Raw genomic sequence first — 18,600 nt, 5'->3', positions numbered from 1 at the left:
GCAGAAATGACATATCAAGCTTGTAACCCTTTCAAAGGGATGAGAGTGAAGAACACAGAGCAGCGGCTCTGTGTAAGAACCACTCAGCATGGCAAAGGTGCAGTCTGAAGCATATATTTCCTTGTGTACATGAGCCCAGAAAGTTACTCTTCACCCATGTTTTTTTCTGTTCAGTTTTACAGTGTGAGACACCAAACCTCACCAGCTCAGGGGCTCTAGAAGAGGCAGTTACAGCAACTGTGTTGCACTGACTCCTGTGTGACAGAACTGATGTATTATTTGAATGAAAACAACTATCAGGACACCTGTCATGTGTCTGTTTGAAGCCCATTTAAAAGTCTGTAGCTGTAACACTGCAATTGAAATGTTTTCTATCAAGAAAATTGGCAGGCAACACAAGTGTAGGCTCTCCTAAAGTCCTACTCTTACAATAACACAAAAAATTAACCCAGTCCCTATACAAACTATCAGACAAAAGAAGAACAGAGGGAAAGCGGTAAAATAACAAAAAGAAAGGTCTCAGCTACTGTTCATTTGGAAGAGATTCTAATTTTCACAGCAGATTAACATTTAAGCCAACTAACACTAATAATTTGATTGATAATATCTAACACAATCATATTTTAAAAGACAAAACCCAACTCATGTTCTCATTCACACAAAATAATCTCAGTGGTTTCAGCATAATTACTCAGGGTATATGAGATATTAAAACCTGGTTGAATTTTGCAGAAATCAGTAGAAAACCAAAATGAAAACAGCAGTCATTTACATTTGCAAACAATTCTAAAGCTAGCTGTAAATACATAATATCCTCAGCTTTAAGTTCCAGAATAACTGATGATTGATACTCTCCGTGTGTACAGTGGTTATCAAAACACAATGGGTGTGTGGGGGGGAAATCACCTTGCTAGCTGAAGAGATGACTCATACTCTTCTGTCTCCCACACTTGGTTTTCCAAACATGCACAGTGCAGCTCTCTGATCTGTTATGCAGAAGGTGAAGAAAGGATGAAATGTTTTACAAAGCAATGCAGAAACCTTACAACAAGCTGTTCTAAGTAATATGCAATTCTTTTGGAGCTTGTTTTCCAAAGATGCAGAATGACTGCAAAAGAATCGTGAGCATTTAATATCTCCCAAACTAAGCTTCTGGTGTTGCTGGAGAGTGTGTTGCTCTGCACCAGATTTCAAACAACTAACATTCAGATGAAGATAACTGCAGTGAACAGAGAAGAACTCCAACCAAATCCCCAAACTAAAATATCCTGTTATTCTCAAATACTGGTTGGTACAGTTCATGCTGCATTTGTAGTTAGTGACAGATTCTAGTTAAGTATGTAATACATGGAGTACTGAGGGACAAATGCACATGCACAGAATATATTGCTCTTCTACTGGAAGAAGAAATTGCTGAGCATGAGAAAGTGAATTAATCACAGTAGAGGAACAGGGTTATTAAAAGAAAGTTCCTTAACTATCATTTTTTCCTGTACAGAAGGTTGCTAAAAACTCAGTCTCTTCATCTGCATTTGACTGGTGATCTAATAGGTGGTAGAAGAGTATACATTGTCTTCAATGCATACAGATGTCCCAGACATGGGAAAGTCAATGTGTGGATTCTTTTGCTCATATGTGCATCTGCATCCTCTTGGAAACTCCTTCCTGTTGACTGACAAGGTATCACCCATGCCCAGAAAGAAACCACCACTGCCCTCCATAAGAAAGGGCATCTGTCTCCATTTTAGGAAGCAGAGGGCAAACCAGTACATTAGTAAACAAAGAGAAAGAGCAAATATTTATTCAGACATCATACTTGGAGAAAAATACAACAAACCCCATATATAACGGTACATCACCTGCTTGCCCAAAGGATACTTTGGAAGGGAAGATGTGAAAACATGAAGACATCTCAGAACTGAAACATAATTTTCGTGGTAAACATGTAAGTCCTCCAGCAATTTCTGTGTTTCTTCCTATAGTGACAGAATAATTTTTTTTTAAAGTCATTCTGACATCCATTTAAAACTCTCATAAAGCACTTAAAGTGACTCTGAAGTTCTGACATTGTAGTGTGCTATAATTAAAATCACCAATATTAAATTAAGATCACTGAGTAAAAGAGCTGTGTTTCAATAGTTCACTGCATTTACATGACATATTGTTAAACTATCCTTTCTTCCTCCGGCTCACTAGAGATTTGTTATTGATTACAATTGTTATGTTACCATTTTCACCTGCAGTTAGGCCTCCAGATTTGCTATGTTCTCTCTCAACAACGAGACTAACACTATTCCTTTAATAGGCAATGAGAAGTTATATAGCTACGTTTACTTGAAAATTTGCATTTTTATATTACAAATGCATTTAAAAATTTGTTTCTTATATTGTGGGTGGTTGCTGTTTTTATTAGTTAGGTTTACGTAAAAAATTAGTTCACAGAAAATAAAAAATATTAAGTTGCTGCTCCTGTGTGTTCTTAATTTGACTTTTGTGTATTCATGGGTTGAGAACTGCAGAAAAAAAAAATCACATATTAGGAAAAAGAAATTATTGACTTCTACTGGATAGATACTCACTCTCACGGGAAAGAATAGGCATCACACTGCAAAGACTGAATACAACAAAGATCTTTAATGCTGCTCTATCATTCTTATTTCCACAAACCCAGAGCATTATTAACCCACCTATATTTACCCCATCTTGTTTCTCAGCTCAAGACTGATGTAGTTAATATAAATAGCAATGTATTTTGTCAAATAACGAAGTGAAAAGGCATACCCTGTTTTAGAAGAGTTTGAAAACCTTATTAGAAGACTATGCAATGCTATTTCCATAAATATAGAAAACAGATATAGATCCCCACTTTTACATAATTTCAAATGATTAGCTAGACTTGAAATGAAGAGTTGGGAGAAACCCTTTACTTTTAGCAATGCTTCTACTGGGAGTGGTTCAGAAGATGAAAATACCCAACAGATTTTTGTTGGTGAATTCCTAAAGGGCTCACAATAGTAGTACTCTGACTTCAATCATGTGACAAAACTTCAGATAAACATGTAAAAAACTGAAGTTTTAATCCTGTATGAGATCTAGTATGAATGTGTGCCTTGGGACACAGACTCTGCCCTACTGAGTTCAATCAGAAACTACACAGAGGGTATGAAGGATTAAGAGCTTATGAAATAACCTCCAAGATTACTTACACATTCTCCAAACACTTAACTGAACTTCCAAGAAAGTCAGTCTGAGTAAGCACGAGAAGACTTGGCCATAAATCAAATTTGTAACCTTCCTTTTAAGCAGTTATATAACTAAAAGTTGATGCAAGAAACTTGTGAAGCTTCTATAAAGGCTGACCTGGCAACCCTAGAGATTTGGAATTTTGACCTGCCAATCCTAATTCTTCATTACTGAACATGAAATACAGTATGTCCTGTATGAAAGAGGCTATATAGAACTATACATCTTGGTCTTGTATTTTATTATGCTCTGCAAACTAACATATTGAGCAAGTTATCTTTGTTTTCCAAAGACATTCTTAAAATTTTACCTTCAAGAAGTTGTCTGTTGTCAGCAGTGCAACCTGTTTCCCTGACTCTTGCTTTTCCACATACCTGATGGCAAGAAAGAAAACCACATAAAATTTTAAAATAAAGAAATATTCTAAGGTTAAAAAGAAATTAAAATGTTTACGCTGCTACAAAGATTTATTTTGGAAAGAAATGTCCCCTGGACTGTCCTTGAAAAAGGACAGTCAAATCCAACAAGTTGAAAGGCTACTCCAAAACCCTGAAGATTATACTTCAAATCATCTTAACAAGTTCAAAAGTGATTTATGGTTATTTGTCACAATAGCTTGTTTCTGTATTGAGAACAAGAAGGAAAAAAAAACTTAAAGTGATTACACATCACAGAAGCTGTACTCTCTAGAACAGAAGATTAAGGCTTCCTGTCCTCCATTTGATCAATTTACCTTTGCTCTTTTGTTCTTTTTTAAAACTGACTCAATAAATATTTGTCCAAAAAATCTATTTCCCCTTTTACCTTCTAAAAGAGGGCAGTCTCCGAATGTTTTCACACTGATCATGAGATAAAGAATTAACTCTCTTCTGAAGATCTACCAGTTGGCAACACAGTACACTAAGAGGCTGGGAATAGAAGTGCTCCACAATACAGAGCTGAAAAACAAAGCAAGAAATAAGGATGATAATAAAATCCATCTTCCTTTCAATGCTTTCTTATTACTGCAATGCATATCCTACAATGGCAGTAATGGTACTCTCTTAAAAAAATGCATTACAATTCATAAAGATTCCATAAGTCAATACAGGGCACTGATTATACAATCACATAATTACCTTCTTTGCTGTCTGTGCTGTTAATTTTCAGTATCTCATATTTCCCCTCTCTTATGTAGTAACTATAGCTTGTCAAATATCTTATATTCACTTCTGTGAATTACTGCACTGTTTAGGCTACATATTCAGCTCCAACGCTCACAAATACCCAAGGCTGCATTTAAAGGTATGAAGAGCAACTGCTGTACACAAGCAGTATTACCACATGTCCTAATTTCAATTTCTGCTTCATGTACACAAAAATACACTGTTAAGCTCTGTCTGTGCACACATACAAATGCACTTGATCACTGATTTTACCCGCATTAAATGTTTGCAGCATCAGGGCCTTGCAGAACAATAGCACATGCTCATCACACCTATTCTTAAAAACCAAGCAAACCCCAGTCAAACACACCGTCTCACTAAAAAATGTTAAAACATGAAAACTGTAAAAGAGGAAAGACACTTCCTATCAGAAAAGTTAACAACATGGTTAGATGTAATGAGATGATTGTGAACCCCTCTATTTATTACTTAGAAAATCTGATCTGAAATTGCTTCATCATTGAATACTTTTAACACACAAGGACACAGCCATATGCTGTCAGGGCTAGAATTTGCATTTTCATATCAGGTCAATGGAGAATCATTAGATTTTGATGACTCTTTCAAGTTAGAGGAGTTGAAACCTATGAAAGCCCACATAGGTCTGTCTGCAGGAAGAGGTACTGCAGCTAGGATATTTCTTCTGGCCACATGTAATCATTGAATCTTAGATAGCAAAGAATTCGAGAAACTCCAAAGGTCTATGACATTAAAAGGGCACGTTTTACTAACAGGGTCACACATGGAACTAGGCAAGAAAGAAACAATATCACAAACCTGTATTAAAACAGGTACAGGGGCTACAAACTCAGAGAACTCTTGTCTGCAATCCACAAAAGCTACAAGGAGACTCAAACGCAGAAATACATCTAGGTATGAAGATCTACACGCAAGCCAACAAAAATTCAATTATCGTGTTCTATACAGACTATTTTTAGAAACCTTGAACTCTGCACTTTGTCTCCTGAGAGAGGGTAAATGTAACTCCGCACCAACGCACAGCTGCTTGGAGCACAAGCATTACCTACTCTAAGGCACAAAGTAAGTGACCCTGTAGCTACTATTTCCCTGAAAAGGTAACAAGTGGGCATCCAGAAACTATGCCAGAAGAGTTCAAGAGGGGAAGAGACACTGCTGTAGCCTATTGACACCAAGACAAACCAGAGTCCAAGGACCTGGTACAGAAAATCAGAGATGGAGAGTTCTGCCAGGGGTGTTAGAAAGCCACAAGTTAATCTATAGCAAAACATAGCTCTTTCTACTCACTAAGGCAGGTCACACTTTTAAATAAAGCCACAAAATACTGGGGGTTTTGTGGTAGAGTAAGCTTTTACTTCTTTTGCTTCTTCATACCTGCCCTACAAGTTTTCTCTAAAACCCTTATCAGTTAAGGTTTTAAAACATGCATCTGTTCATAGACCCAGCCTGTTTCCAAAGGACATTTTTTCATACAATTCAGCAATAGTAGGTCCTACGAAATCTTTCAGTGCCTAGTAATTACCCTTTGTTTTCACAACCATCATTTGAATTCTTGTTACTGCTGCCTACCTGAAATCCTTTGATAAAATTCTGGACAGAAAAATCATGGTACAAGAATATGTTGATGAGAACCTGAAGAACTTTCCCACCCAGTTTAAAGGGAAACTGGGTTGTCAGAAGCAGCTAAAACAGAGACAAAAAGAAAAAGTAGCCATAGCAGAAATTTTCTCCTGAATTCAAATAAGCAAAACTTATGCATACAATTTGATACAACTCTCAGTACGTGTTAGCATTCAACTAAATGAGATCCTAAATACACTGCCAGCTTCTAAAAACAGTATTTCTACTAAAATATCCATGCAAAGATTGATTTTCAGTTCATTATTTTACCCCATTTTTGTAAGTACCTTTTACTAATGCAATGCTTGAATTTAGCTTTTTGCTTAAGGCTATTTTTGTATTTATTTGTAAAACTGCAAACAGAACAGAGACTGCTGTAACAAACAGAGATACCACTACTTTCAGCATGCATAACAACAATTTTGGAAATCCTGCACAAAGCGATGTACCAAGAATCCACAGGCACCACATTTATATGGCTTGAACATTTGCATGACTCAGCTAATGTCTGAGATGCGGCAAAACTCAGGCTGAACTGTTATTTTTCTGACTTTAAAGCTATCTTTTTCTGGAACAAAGTAAATCTCAAAATCAAAGCACTACTTTAACGAAGTAGGTGTGAATGTGAAAGTGTGATTGCCCAAGTATATATGCACAGATGTCAATGCAAATGAAAGATGAAAGCAGGTGTGTGTCTCAGTGCGAGAAGGGAGCTCTCAGCATTAAGCTGCTCTGCAGCTGTGAGTACAAATATCCAAAATCCACAGCTCTCAGGGACAGATTCCTCTTCAAAACCTTCAGACCAACCCATGTTTAAAGGCCACACGTGTAGACTGTGCTGCAATACACACACACTCCTTCTATTTATAAAGGGAATTACCTTGTCAATTATAGTAGACAGGTGGTCCTTACAGGAAAGGGACTGGAAAAGCTCTATGCACAGCAGAGAGGAAACAGAGTGAGGAAGTAGTCTGTGGATAATCATCGGTGATGTAGCGATTCCAAAAATCAGCACTAGAGGTAATTCATGAATATGCTGACTAGATAATGGGAAAAGAGAGAAAAAAACCCATAATAGTTACATTATAGAAACTCATGAAACAAATGTATTATGTTCTTATTACAGCACTGAGCTCAGACACCGAAAGGGGTAAGTTAAAAGATTTGTTGCACTTAATCTGTATTCCATAGGCTCATAATTAGGTATTTATCGTTGCCACAGAAAGCAAAATACAACACTTAAAAAACAATTAAAACCTAATTTTTCACTAACCTTACACCCTAACAATTTCCACATAATCGTGCACTTCTGATTTTACTTTTCAAAGTGTTCCCTTAAGATTCCATCTGCCAGATCTGAAGTAGAAAACTATTTTTATTGTTGGTCCATCAGGAAGAGAAATTGCCTAGGCCTTGTTCAGAGGTAATGTCAGGTGCACATGCTGCCCCTGAATTAATTGTACAACTGCAGCTCCAGTTCTGATGCAACTGTAGTTTCTACGTGGGGACTAAGTGCAAGGTGCTCTTTTTGGAGAACAGCATGAGTTTTTGATTAGCACGTATGAGATGATACTAAGGAAGACAGGTTAAGGAAGAACAGGAGAACAGGAGCACCTGAAGTAGTCAGCTGCTGATTACAGATCCTGACCAACTGTGTAAGTTTTACATACACTCCTAATAGTAAGCTAGTGACCTTTAATCAGCATTACATCAGTAGTCACACAAAAATATACTTTGAAAACAATTTTAAAAGCCTACAGAAGAAAGATCTAGGCATCTTAAAAAATTAGAGTCACATTCACAAATTCTACAACAATTAGTACCAATAAATTAGATCAGCCACCCTGTATCTCAACATGGTCCTTAGGCACTCTGGTTCAGAGACACAAGTTATCTTTAGGATAATTTATCCCCAGAATCTAGCAATTATGTTTTTGCTCAATTGCTGCTGCAAAGAAGCAGCATTAATATTTGATGCCGGTACTACACTGGCCTCACGGTTACATTACAAAACAGCTGCAAATAGAAAATGGTAAGAGTGGAGTAACTAAACTTCAAATCGTGTTACCTGCTGATGACTATGAAGTCTTGAAGTACTTTTGTGGTGAAACTTTCCATGTCTTTGAATACGACTACAAGTGGAGGAGACTGCCAGTGTGTAGAAGAGGAAGTTCTTTTTTTGTTTGGAGTTTCAGAAGTTTCAGAATCCGTTTTCTTTAAAGCCGTTCATTAAACATTAACAAACAGAAGACAGTAAAATAAAAAGACTGAATCCCATCTACAATAATATATTTCTCCAAAGTGACATGACTGAACTTTTTGTCAGCGGTATTTATTATTAGCATCTAGAACTGCCATTTTTCATCCTGCTGTTTGGCACAGCATAAAGTACAAAGAATAAACAGATTTTAAGTACACATTCCAACAAAGACAAGAATAGCTCTGTGAGACAGAACTGGTGAAGTTCTGCTGGGATTGAGGGAGAAGATTTTAGTTGTGTACAGAGACATTGCTTATTTCCTATATCTTTACCCAGTAATAAAAAGAGCATGTACTCACTACACTTTTGTTTATCACACTGCTCTGATGAAGTCACCAGAAAATCAGTTCTAACTTGTATTCATGACAGAAACAAAGTATAAAACTTTATTAGCTTAGCAAACAGAAAGATACAAAAACATTTTGAGGGTTATTTTCTTACTGCTTGCCAATGTACTGTGGGCTGCAGAAGACATCATGGCTCATTAGCAGTAATACAGTACCTTTCCCCTGGATGGCTGTTCTTCCATTAAGTTTTGTTTTAATAAACAAAATATCTCAGCACTCCTGGGAGAAAAGCATCTGGCATCAAGTTGATACTGCATTTTAAGCTTCTAGTTCCCAATTAAACATATGAAAAAATAGTACTTTTTGCTTGTGTTTCAGAATTCTAACATTCATACATCATCAGTAACTAACTCCACATTTGTTATATGTGTTACATAGTATATTCAAATCACGCTAATCTCAAGGTTTTTTTAGTATTAAAAGTTAACCTTTGGCATTTTCTCACAGAAACTTGAGTTATTAAATTCCTGTTTTAAGCACATCTAAAGGTCAGGCATTTTCATCAACTGGTGATTAAAAAAGCCCACAAAGAACATACCTTTGTTACACTCTCATACCATTTGATAAGAGAAGACATTGAACAACGTATTCTATTCTGGGAAACCTGCACAGAGTCCTCATCTTCCAAAGAGTCCACATCTACATAGCAGTTCATCAGCTGCCCCATCAGCTTCTGCATTAGATTTTTTATGCCTTCACAAAAAATTTTAGACACAGGGTAAAGACATTTGGTTATTTGGTAACACTTCCCCAATCCATATTTTAAAATATTACCCCAATTATTTTTTGTATTACTCCAACTATTTTCCACATTTCTAACTAGTCTCCTTCTCTCTCCAGAACGCACATCTCATGCTCCAGAAAGAATTAAGGTATGTTGTTAATGCAATAAAAATTATCCTATTAACTTGCCTAGATAGCAACAATTCAGGTTAAGATGCTGGTCTTCCACCTTTCCTGAACTCCAGCCACCTGCCACTAGAGTGACCTAAAAATAAATAAGGCAGCCAATCCACAGAACTGAGGATACTGCCACAAGTAACTTTTAATCTTTTTACTTAAAAAATAAAAAAGAAGCAAGGAGAGTGGGACAAATCTTTAGAAAGTCTTCGGGATCCCTCCACCCACTATTCTTACATTTGGGGGCAAAAGCCAAAATTTCTAGTTAATTGATACCTTATTCGAACAAGCAGCAAAACTATTGCATTATTTACCTGGGCAATCTTTGGCTTCCAGGGAGGCTATATAAGGAGTAATGTTATTCTGAAGGAAGTCTGAGAGACTTCTAAAAGTCAAGTCATGATCTGTAACATTTACACCTAGAAAAAAAAAAAAAGACAAATGTTTAAGGGTATTTTTCCTGTGATTTGTGATCATAATGACTGAATAATAAACTGAACAGCAGACAAAAACCAGAAGATACCTCACACATTAAACGAAAGAATGGAAAGCATGGCATCAGCTATGACAGAAAATGAAAAACTAGAACAAGACTAGACATACATGTTGATATTCCCTGATTAAGAGAAACAGGAATCACTGCAAAGATCCCTCATATAGTTTGGGTTTGGTTTTTTTAACAGAAAGATTTCTCAAAAGTGCAAAACTGCAAGAAGTAGGATTGCTTTCCCAACATCCCTGCTATTGATATCCTCATAAGCCATCCACTTGTCTGCAGACAAGAGGTTAAGCTCACCTTCTGCAGAAGAAAAATACTGCATATGCCCAAGTTCTGGATCCTCCCATGGCTTATGTAAAGAGGAAAATTACTACAAATGAGTAGGAACCTCCATCTGGATTCACTATGAATGTGATAGTATTTAATGCCTTTATTAGTATCCTTAGTCCAACAAACAAAAAAAAAAAGAACAAGTCCCTCCAGAAAGCAATCCAGAGCTGCTTTCACAGAAATATTCAGAGCAGAAGCTTCTTACCTTCTACTGTCTATAAAAGCAGAGTACCTTCCACTCTTTGTTAGTGCTCACGTGGTAATTTTGAAGCACTGGCCTGATTTTAGGTTCCCTAAAATCATCCACTGAAAATGCAATTAACTTACTATGAATCAGGTTTAGGATTATAATTACAAACCTTTGAAAGAAAGGAGCAGGGAAAAAAAAAGAGGAAAAAAAAAAAAGACAGGCTTCAGAACTTTACTATCTTTAGTAATATGATATTCAGGCATTTTTTTCATTCTCTGTTCCTTTTCCAAGATAGAGACGCTGCTTTCCTACATGTAAAGATGCACTGAAAGAACATATATCAGAAATACAGAAGCTATGAAATTCCATGTTTAAGTCACAGAAACCACCAAGCATGTTGGTGGCAGAAACAGGGACAGAATCAAAGTACCTCCAGTGCCTCAGTGCTACCCCCTGCCTAAGAAAGAGGGTAACACCCCCACTTTAGGGAAGGTGTTGACTTACTGGACTGTTGTGCATATAGACAAAAGGGGAGGGAGGTTTTATCTTGCTTCCTTCTCCCAGCTCAATCTCTTCCGTTAACATTTTTGAAGCTGATATTGCTCCCAGTAACTGCTGAGAGCCAGCAACCGTAATTTTCTCTGATCTCCCTGTCAGTTTTAAACAGATGTACACAACAAAATGTAACTCAAAAAAAATTACCTAAGACAAGAGCTGCAGTAGGGATTTCTCTGAACTTCATCCGGCAAGTCCATTCTGTTGTCTTCTCTTGAAACTCAGAATGAGACCGGCTCAAAAAACTCACCAGATTATCAAGCAGCTGCTTATTCAAGTCTTCCTGCACTTTCTGTAAACATACACGGAGAGATTTTATTTATAAAAATGTGAAAACACCAGAGTATCACTCCGGAAAAGTCACATGAACTGGAATTTCAGTCCTTCCTACAAACACCAGGTTTGGTCATGGCTATTTCTTGTGTGGTCTAAAAACCAGTATCTTCACATTAAAGCTAAAATTACCATATTCTAGCCCTGCACTTTTTGTTTCTAGCCTGGATCCTGGTAGTTCAACTAGAATTCCTTGCCTCACAGGAAAAAAAAACGTTCCTGAAAGCCCTTGATGAAATTATCATAATAAAAACATTTGCGAGGCCACTTCTGACAGCAGGAGTGAAAACTGGGATACCTTGCAATACTGAAACAAAAAAAAACATCCCAAATTCACCTTCCAAAACCAAAGGACAGTTCCTGCTGTACTTTTGTCGGGTTTTCATGTTGTGAGAAGCAGATGACAGATGGTGCTGCCACAATCACAGCACAGTTCATGGTGGACATACAAAGAACAAGAGCGCTCCACAACAAAGTACCTGGAAGTCAAATCCTTTTCATTTTTCAACACCTCAAGGAGATACTAGTGACCAGCACAAGCACGTGGCCTGCCAACAAATCATCAGGTAGGAATACCCTGGCAAAAACTCTGGAGAATGAAATCCCAACTAGATAAATCCCTCACCTACCTGGTCTGACCTCACAGATGATGCTGCTTTGAGCAGAAGTTTAGACTAGAGACTTTATAATGCACTTTCCAACCCGAATTATCACACTATTTATTACATAAAAAATAACATCAACCAAAGGATGGTAATTCAAAATTCATTAGGAAAAGCATCACAGATACCTAGAAGCTGGATGAAGAAAATTCTATGCATAGCAGCAAAAGTAACTGCAGTTAATCTGCCCTTGGGCAATTCAAACTCTAAGGACAGGTCCTTATAAATTTGTCAGTGTAGGATGAACTGTCTTCCATCAGGAGGAGTAAGACCAGAAGAAAGCATTTAACAAACTCTTAACAGCCTCGAAGAAAACAAAGATTTAGAGCAGAACACGATGATTTTCCAGATGGGAAGCACAGTGGCTCTGTGCCTCTCACTCCTGCTCTGTGTAAGTGGTTAAGGGACGCTTTCACTATGATCGGCTGTGCCTGCTGCTCTGGGAGAAATCCTTGAAGAGCAATAGGAAATAATCCAACACGTCTTCAACCAAAAAATCCTGTAGCCACTGTTGGCCATGCAGGAGATTTGTCTCAAAAGTCTTGACAATACTGTGCCAAAGAAAGAAGATCCAAGAAAGAAGATCTGCCAGAAGTAGCCACAGACAGTAAGCTTCCCTATAATCCACCATGTAGCTGCCAAAGTGGTTTCTGGTGCAGCTGCCACCACTACTGCCAATGATGGTTGTTAACCCATCGAGCTGTAGCAGTTGTCAGACAGATACCAAATACACCCCCACAAACTTCCATGTGTTCTCTCTGACTGGCACTGTGAGGCCCTGCACTGCTTTACACAGCCTGGCTAATCATGGTTTGAAAAGGCTGCTGAGTAGTCCAAGTGAGCTGGATCATGGAATAGTAGGAACAGAATTACAGGAATTTATGATTTTAGCCCAAGGGTCCAGATTTTAAGCTACATCCATCTGGCTTCTACTGCATATCCCGAAACAAACTTTGGGAAAAAATTTCTCATAATGCCTAGAGCCCGAAAGCAAGCAGAGGAACATGGAATACTTGCCCAGAATCCATGACACTCAACAGAGGAGGAAATCCCTGCTGTACAGAAGCAATTAGTCATACTATAATGCAAGCCAGCTGGCTACACGGACACAACAACAGCATGTCATGTAACAACACAACAATTAGGAGGCCACAGTTCACTATGAAATTAACTTTGTCCCCCCACCAGACAAGCCTGTTCACACTGTCTGTACTATATTTGCAGCTGTGTCATTCGGTACTTGACATCCATGCAGCTGTAACCACATAAATCCACCGTGAGTCCTGGACTGCTGTGTATGAACTCTGTAACACTGAGGTCAAGACCAGCCTAAAATCCTCAGAGGGCTGGCAAGCATTAACTGAAATGAAGGCAGAAGACAGCAGTATGTCAGGAGTTAACAAAAAGGACAATTAGTAAGAAGAGAAGCTTAGGAGCAGCAGGTTGAAGCATCAAAACCACGCAGTTCTGTGGTTAAAAGTAACGTCTAAGTGATGGACTTATTATTACTATTTTATATTCTGGACAAGGATTTCAGTCTCAGTCAATATTTCTGCGTTAACTAACTGCCCTTTTAAGCATGTAAAAAAGCATGTAACAAAGAAGCAAGCAGCACTGTTATAAATGCAAAACACTGCTCTAATACGAAGCACAAGACTCACCTCTGTTTCTGACTTGATTTGATTCCACAAAGACTGACAAGTAGCAAACCGCAACTCAGCATCCTCTGAATTATCGTTTCTGATTCCAAAATCATAAGCTAGAAACACAGAAAGCAAAGCACAAATAAGCTCATGAAAACAAAGTATTTTTTTTCTTGAGAATAAAACAACTGAAACGAACATCCTAATATACATATACATTAGAGGGAGATGACTTTTCCCTTAACCAATTAATTAACTGCTGGTATCTGGTAGAATAAGGAAGGGAACAGGCAGAATATATTATCCAAGCAGGCAGGCAAAAAGTAAAGAACTGAAGTCCTGTAGGAGCTGAAAGCTAAATCAGAGGAAACAGCCTTTATTATTAAAATTTAAAAAAACTTAAAAAAAACAACTTAAAAAAAACCCCAAAACTTTTCCTTTCTTCATAAAGTTTTGTGGGTCTCTTTCACCCGTTAAATATTCAATCCTCCTTCACTATTAGCAGTGTTTTCATATCTAGAAAAGAACCAGTTGATGAGCACAGTCTCACAAAGCACTAAAACCATCCAAAACTTCAGTATAAGTGATGAACAAGAAGCATCCCTCATCCTTCATTTTCATTGTCTCCCCTAAACTATCACCTCATTTGTATCCCTAACAAAAATCACTTAAAATACGTAACCCACTCTGATTGCATGTCTTAGGTTTTTAGCTGAAGAAAATCTAGCCACCACATTACTGGTAGTACCAAGGCATGATATACTTTTTTACACAACCAAAACTCAAACTAAATAGGTGCAAATGTGCTCAGAAGGCCTTTTGTGGGGTGTAACAGTATTAACAACTATTGGTGCTGTGGAACTTCACAACTGAAACTTCACAGGGTTGGGTTTCCAGATGGGATGGATGCACATCAAAGAATTGCTTTAGAACAACACTCTAACCAAATGCTGTGAGAAGCCAAACTAGCTCACCTCTGCCTCTTTTCCAGTTCAGTCAAATTTATTTTTCTGCCTCAAAGCATTTGCTAACTAGAACAACATGTTTAGTAGTTTATCCAAGTATTACTAATCTTGCAAAAACGAAAACATAATATCTAGTAAGGGACAAAATTTCAATGTGGTTTAAGTGCATAGGTCCTGGTTGTTGGTTTATTTATCTTGCAATGACAGATTCCCCTGCCTCTCATTCACAGAGCTACAGATGTCACAACTTCCACAGTAAAAATAATTTGGGACTAATATTAAAGAAGGTGTTACAGTAGATAATGAATGAGAGTCTGTGGTGATTTCCACGAAAATCTGGCCCTGTTAATTTCCCCTACACCTTTTTCATACAAATGTCACACTTTTTGACAGCCCTGGTGATGCTAAAACTAGTTTAACCTGGGAATAAGAACTGTAACTTTCCTAACCAAATCTCAATCAGCAACAATTTAAGAAGCATTATTTGTGGCTCCAATAAGAGTCAGTCCTGTTCAGTTTTTCCCAAATGATAACACACCTAAATACACATGTAGAGAAAATGTATGCAGCAAATACTAGTGGGCAGACACCACGGGATCTTCACAAGTGGCTCTTCTTTCTTCTTTTACGCAAGAAACTTAGGCAAACTACACAGAATACGAGACTTACTGGTGGGATATAATTTCTGACTCCCATAGCTTAAAAGTGATTCATTCAGACTCTTCAGATGAACTGTTTATCAGTTAGTAAACAATTTATGGCAGCACTGTTTTGACTCTGGCTAGAACCCATGACACATTGTAAGGAGTTTTCTCGTAAAAAAATGTGCAAAGACAATGACAGCTATACAGTCTTGATTGCTGGAGATGAAAAAAAAACCACATTTACAGTAGCCAGTAATTTGGTTGCGTTCCTCCAAAGAAATGAGTTTTCAGTGATAAAGAAGAAACAGAAAACCTCACACAGCTATGAGAGAATTCATCATACAAATTCTATTAGATATGATGAACCCTCCACGGTTAACCCTTCTCAAGCACAAAACATATATGAAAATGCACTAACCTGTTCTCTCAGACAATTTTCTCTTCTTGACACTTGGTTTAAAAACAAAACAGCCCTAGAGAATAGCAAAAAAAAAAAAAAACAGACTTCAATATGAGCATCAATCTGACTGGCTCCTGAGGCCACCTTATTATCCTTTAATTTCAGTGCTCCATTGAACCAGTAATTTGAACTGAATTGCCAGCCTCTTAAGAATATCAAGTTACATATTGTCCCTTTATATTCCCGTTTCAAGCTGGAACACTAGTGGAAGCAGTATCCCAGTAGACTTGCGAGGAACTTTTACATCTTTCCACTACGTTCTCCAATTTAGCCATCAATTGTAACAGCAGCATATTCTTTAAAAGTCTCAAAACCTTTAACAGGTTTAGAATCAAGAGGAAATTATTCCCTGGGGATGCACCAGTACAGTTTTCTTAGTACAGTTTCAGTTGAAAACAAAAGGCAGGAGGCTGAGATGAATAGAAAATGTGATCCAGAACAATGCAATGAGTATTTACTAAGCCATTTACAAAAGCAAACGACACGCCCAAGCTAGAGGACAATTGCATCTCAACTCAAAGAAGTAGATGGTCAGAAGCAGAATGACAAATGGTTTTGAAAGGGTTCAGATAAAAACCCCAGTTCCAAGGAATTCCTCCACATAGAAGGCATGTCCCAGTTAGACCTATTTCATCACAAAGTATTAAGTTTTGAATTCTGGGAGATTTTTTCATTTTCCTCTAGAAAATCTGAAATTTCTTCCCCCATCCTCTCTACAGAAGCTCATCTCTTTTGAAGAGTTTTAATGATTTCCTATACATCAGAAATCTCAAAACTCTCGCTGTAAGGTTCTTATGCTACAGCAAGGGGGAAGGAAACATGTAAGTGTTGAAAATGAACAGACAGATTCAATCCTGTATTTCTCAACGGAGATGCTAATACAAGCAAGGGTTACTGAACTCGACCTAGGATAATTCAGCCACTACTGTAAGAATGATGCAGTGAAAATCAAACACCAGAGGTATATTCAATTCTGATCACAGTCAACACTCTATTGCATGACTTCAGACATTTCCTTTCTCAGAAAAGTGAGACACTACATTGACCTCCTCTGAAAAACAGCCTTATGTGAACTGGAGATGCCTTCAGATACTTTCCATTTTACCATGCATATTAAGGAGCATTTAAAACCAGCTGGACAAAAGTTATGGTTATTCTACAGGCGCTAAACACTCTGGAACAATTCCACAGCAAGAACTTAAGCTACAGATTTATTTATGCTGCATAAATGGAACTGGCCAGAATAACTGTAAATCACTTCTATAAAAGAAGAATATATGCTTCATCAAACCAAACACAAATACTATTGATTGCTTTACAAGCATTGGATTTCCCTACACCACTGAATGTAGCTGAGACCCGCATATAAAACTGCAAAGTACTGCACAAAAGACTTGAAAGGCAAAGTGGAGTGACACATTTCACTACCAAACTAAAAGGCAACAGCCATTTCCTTAAGTGAAGTCCACCTGTTTTGGATTAAGTTTTAAGTTCGTTTGCAAGTGCTTCCCTTCGCTCCTCAAAGTCATAATCTGCACAGCAATTTCCACACTAAAAGATCCAGCTGCACATCAATACTGAGTGAAAAACAATATAACAGGAGTCTTGTGATGATAATACAGATGCTGTGAAACCACTGCTGTTGTTCACTCCATGATCAAGCACGAGATTAAACGTCAGATGTTTCAATATAACATTTTTAAGTCTTGCTATGCAGTAACACTCTGATGAATGCACTGACCCTACAGCCAGTCCTGACTACAGGCCAGATAAAATCTTCCATTTCAGAAATACCAAGGCAACAACAGATATTTAACATAACGTATAAGTAATCTTTATTTCTGCACTGAATTAGTTTTGGGGGGCAGAAGCAACGAGCGTTCGAAATCGGCAGCAAGAGGTGCCAACAGACCTCAGCTGACAAAACCTAGGGCCACTGCATCCCTGCTCTGCTCCAGGTGAGCCTTGCTATTGCGCCAACAGGACAGCGGAGCAGGCGGATGGATGGCCGTGTGTCAGTCACCAGTCACGGTGGGATTCCCGGGGATGTTCTGGGCAGGGCCAAGAGCTGGGCTCGATGGTCCTCGTGGGTCCCTTCCACCTCAGAATATTCTGTGGTTCTGTGTGAGTGCGGTGAGGACAGAAAGCGCCTTGGGCGAGACGGGACAGGGAGGGAGCCAGGGCACGGATGGAAAGACACCAAAGCTTTGGGAAGGGACGAGCAGCAGAACGGGACAACGGGGAACCTGGGCACAAGGGGCACGGGGAACGGGAGCGGACAGAGGAGGCGGGAAGAGGAGCGGGCCCGCCGCGGGTCCAGCTCCTCCAGCAGCCGCACAACCCGCACTGCTCCCCGGGGAAACCCCCGCCCTCTCTCCCGCGCCTCACCTTGGATACGGAGCACGTGCTCATGTCGCCCGCGCCCCGGCGACACCGGACAGGAGGAGGAGGAGGAGGAGCAGCAGGATCAGGAGGCGGAGGAGGAAGGACGGCGAGGGACTGTGACGCACGCGCGCTCCCGGCGCGTCCTCCCCTCCCCACCTCCCCCCGTAACGCGAGGGTGGTACGGCCCAGCCCGCCCCTGGGCGGGCCGAAGGAGCGGCGTGGGGGGGAGGGGGGGATGTGGCGCGGCCATGGCGGTTGGGTGTTTGCGGTCCTTGCGCAGCAGCATCGCCTCACAGGTAACGCGGCGCTCCCTCCCTCTCGCTGCCGGCCCGCGGGGCAGCGCGCCGCCACCGGGACGGCCCCTTCGCGCCCTCGCTGCG

General features: G+C 39.1%; 2 protein-coding genes across 3 annotated transcripts in view; one reads left to right on the top strand and one right to left on the bottom strand.

The window, feature by feature from the left end:
- ORC3 (origin recognition complex subunit 3) overlaps positions 1-18,308 on the bottom strand; it is a 32,986-nt gene extending 14,678 nt beyond the window's left edge. For both annotated transcript variants that reach the window (XM_027901424.1, XM_027901425.1), the window contains exons 1-13: positions 18,224-18,308; positions 15,794-15,848; positions 13,785-13,882; positions 11,276-11,420; positions 9,869-9,973; positions 9,193-9,347; positions 8,116-8,261; positions 6,928-7,087; positions 5,997-6,110; positions 4,048-4,181; positions 3,554-3,617; positions 1,860-1,976; positions 907-986 (exon numbers count right to left, since the gene is read on the bottom strand). In XM_027901424.1, coding sequence (XP_027757225.1) covers positions 907-986; positions 1,860-1,976; positions 3,554-3,617; positions 4,048-4,181; positions 5,997-6,110; positions 6,928-7,087; positions 8,116-8,261; positions 9,193-9,347; positions 9,869-9,973; positions 11,276-11,420; positions 13,785-13,882; positions 15,794-15,848; positions 18,224-18,247 — 1,397 coding nt within the window. In that variant the 5' untranslated portion in view covers positions 18,248-18,308. The remainder of the gene's footprint in view (positions 1-906; positions 987-1,859; positions 1,977-3,553; positions 3,618-4,047; positions 4,182-5,996; positions 6,111-6,927; positions 7,088-8,115; positions 8,262-9,192; positions 9,348-9,868; positions 9,974-11,275; positions 11,421-13,784; positions 13,883-15,793; positions 15,849-18,223) is intronic.
- Positions 18,309-18,465: 157 nt separating this feature from the next.
- Positions 18,466-18,600, top strand: part of RARS2 (arginyl-tRNA synthetase 2, mitochondrial) — a 35,287-nt gene continuing 35,152 nt past the window's right edge. Inside the window, exon 1 of the mRNA XM_027901419.1 lies at positions 18,466-18,516. Within this exon, the coding sequence (XP_027757220.1) occupies positions 18,469-18,516 (48 nt within the window). The 5' untranslated portion in view covers positions 18,466-18,468. The remainder of the gene's footprint in view (positions 18,517-18,600) is intronic.

The sequence above is a fragment of the Empidonax traillii genome, unplaced genomic scaffold, assembly GCF_003031625.1.
Source record: "Empidonax traillii isolate 1590-97213 ecotype Southwest subspecies unplaced genomic scaffold, ASM303162v1 scaffold784:size441917, whole genome shotgun sequence".
NCBI lineage: Eukaryota > Metazoa > Chordata > Aves > Passeriformes > Tyrannidae > Empidonax > Empidonax traillii.
The sequence above is the reverse complement of the archived record's forward strand: the minus strand, read 5'-3'. Positions and strand labels throughout refer to the sequence as shown.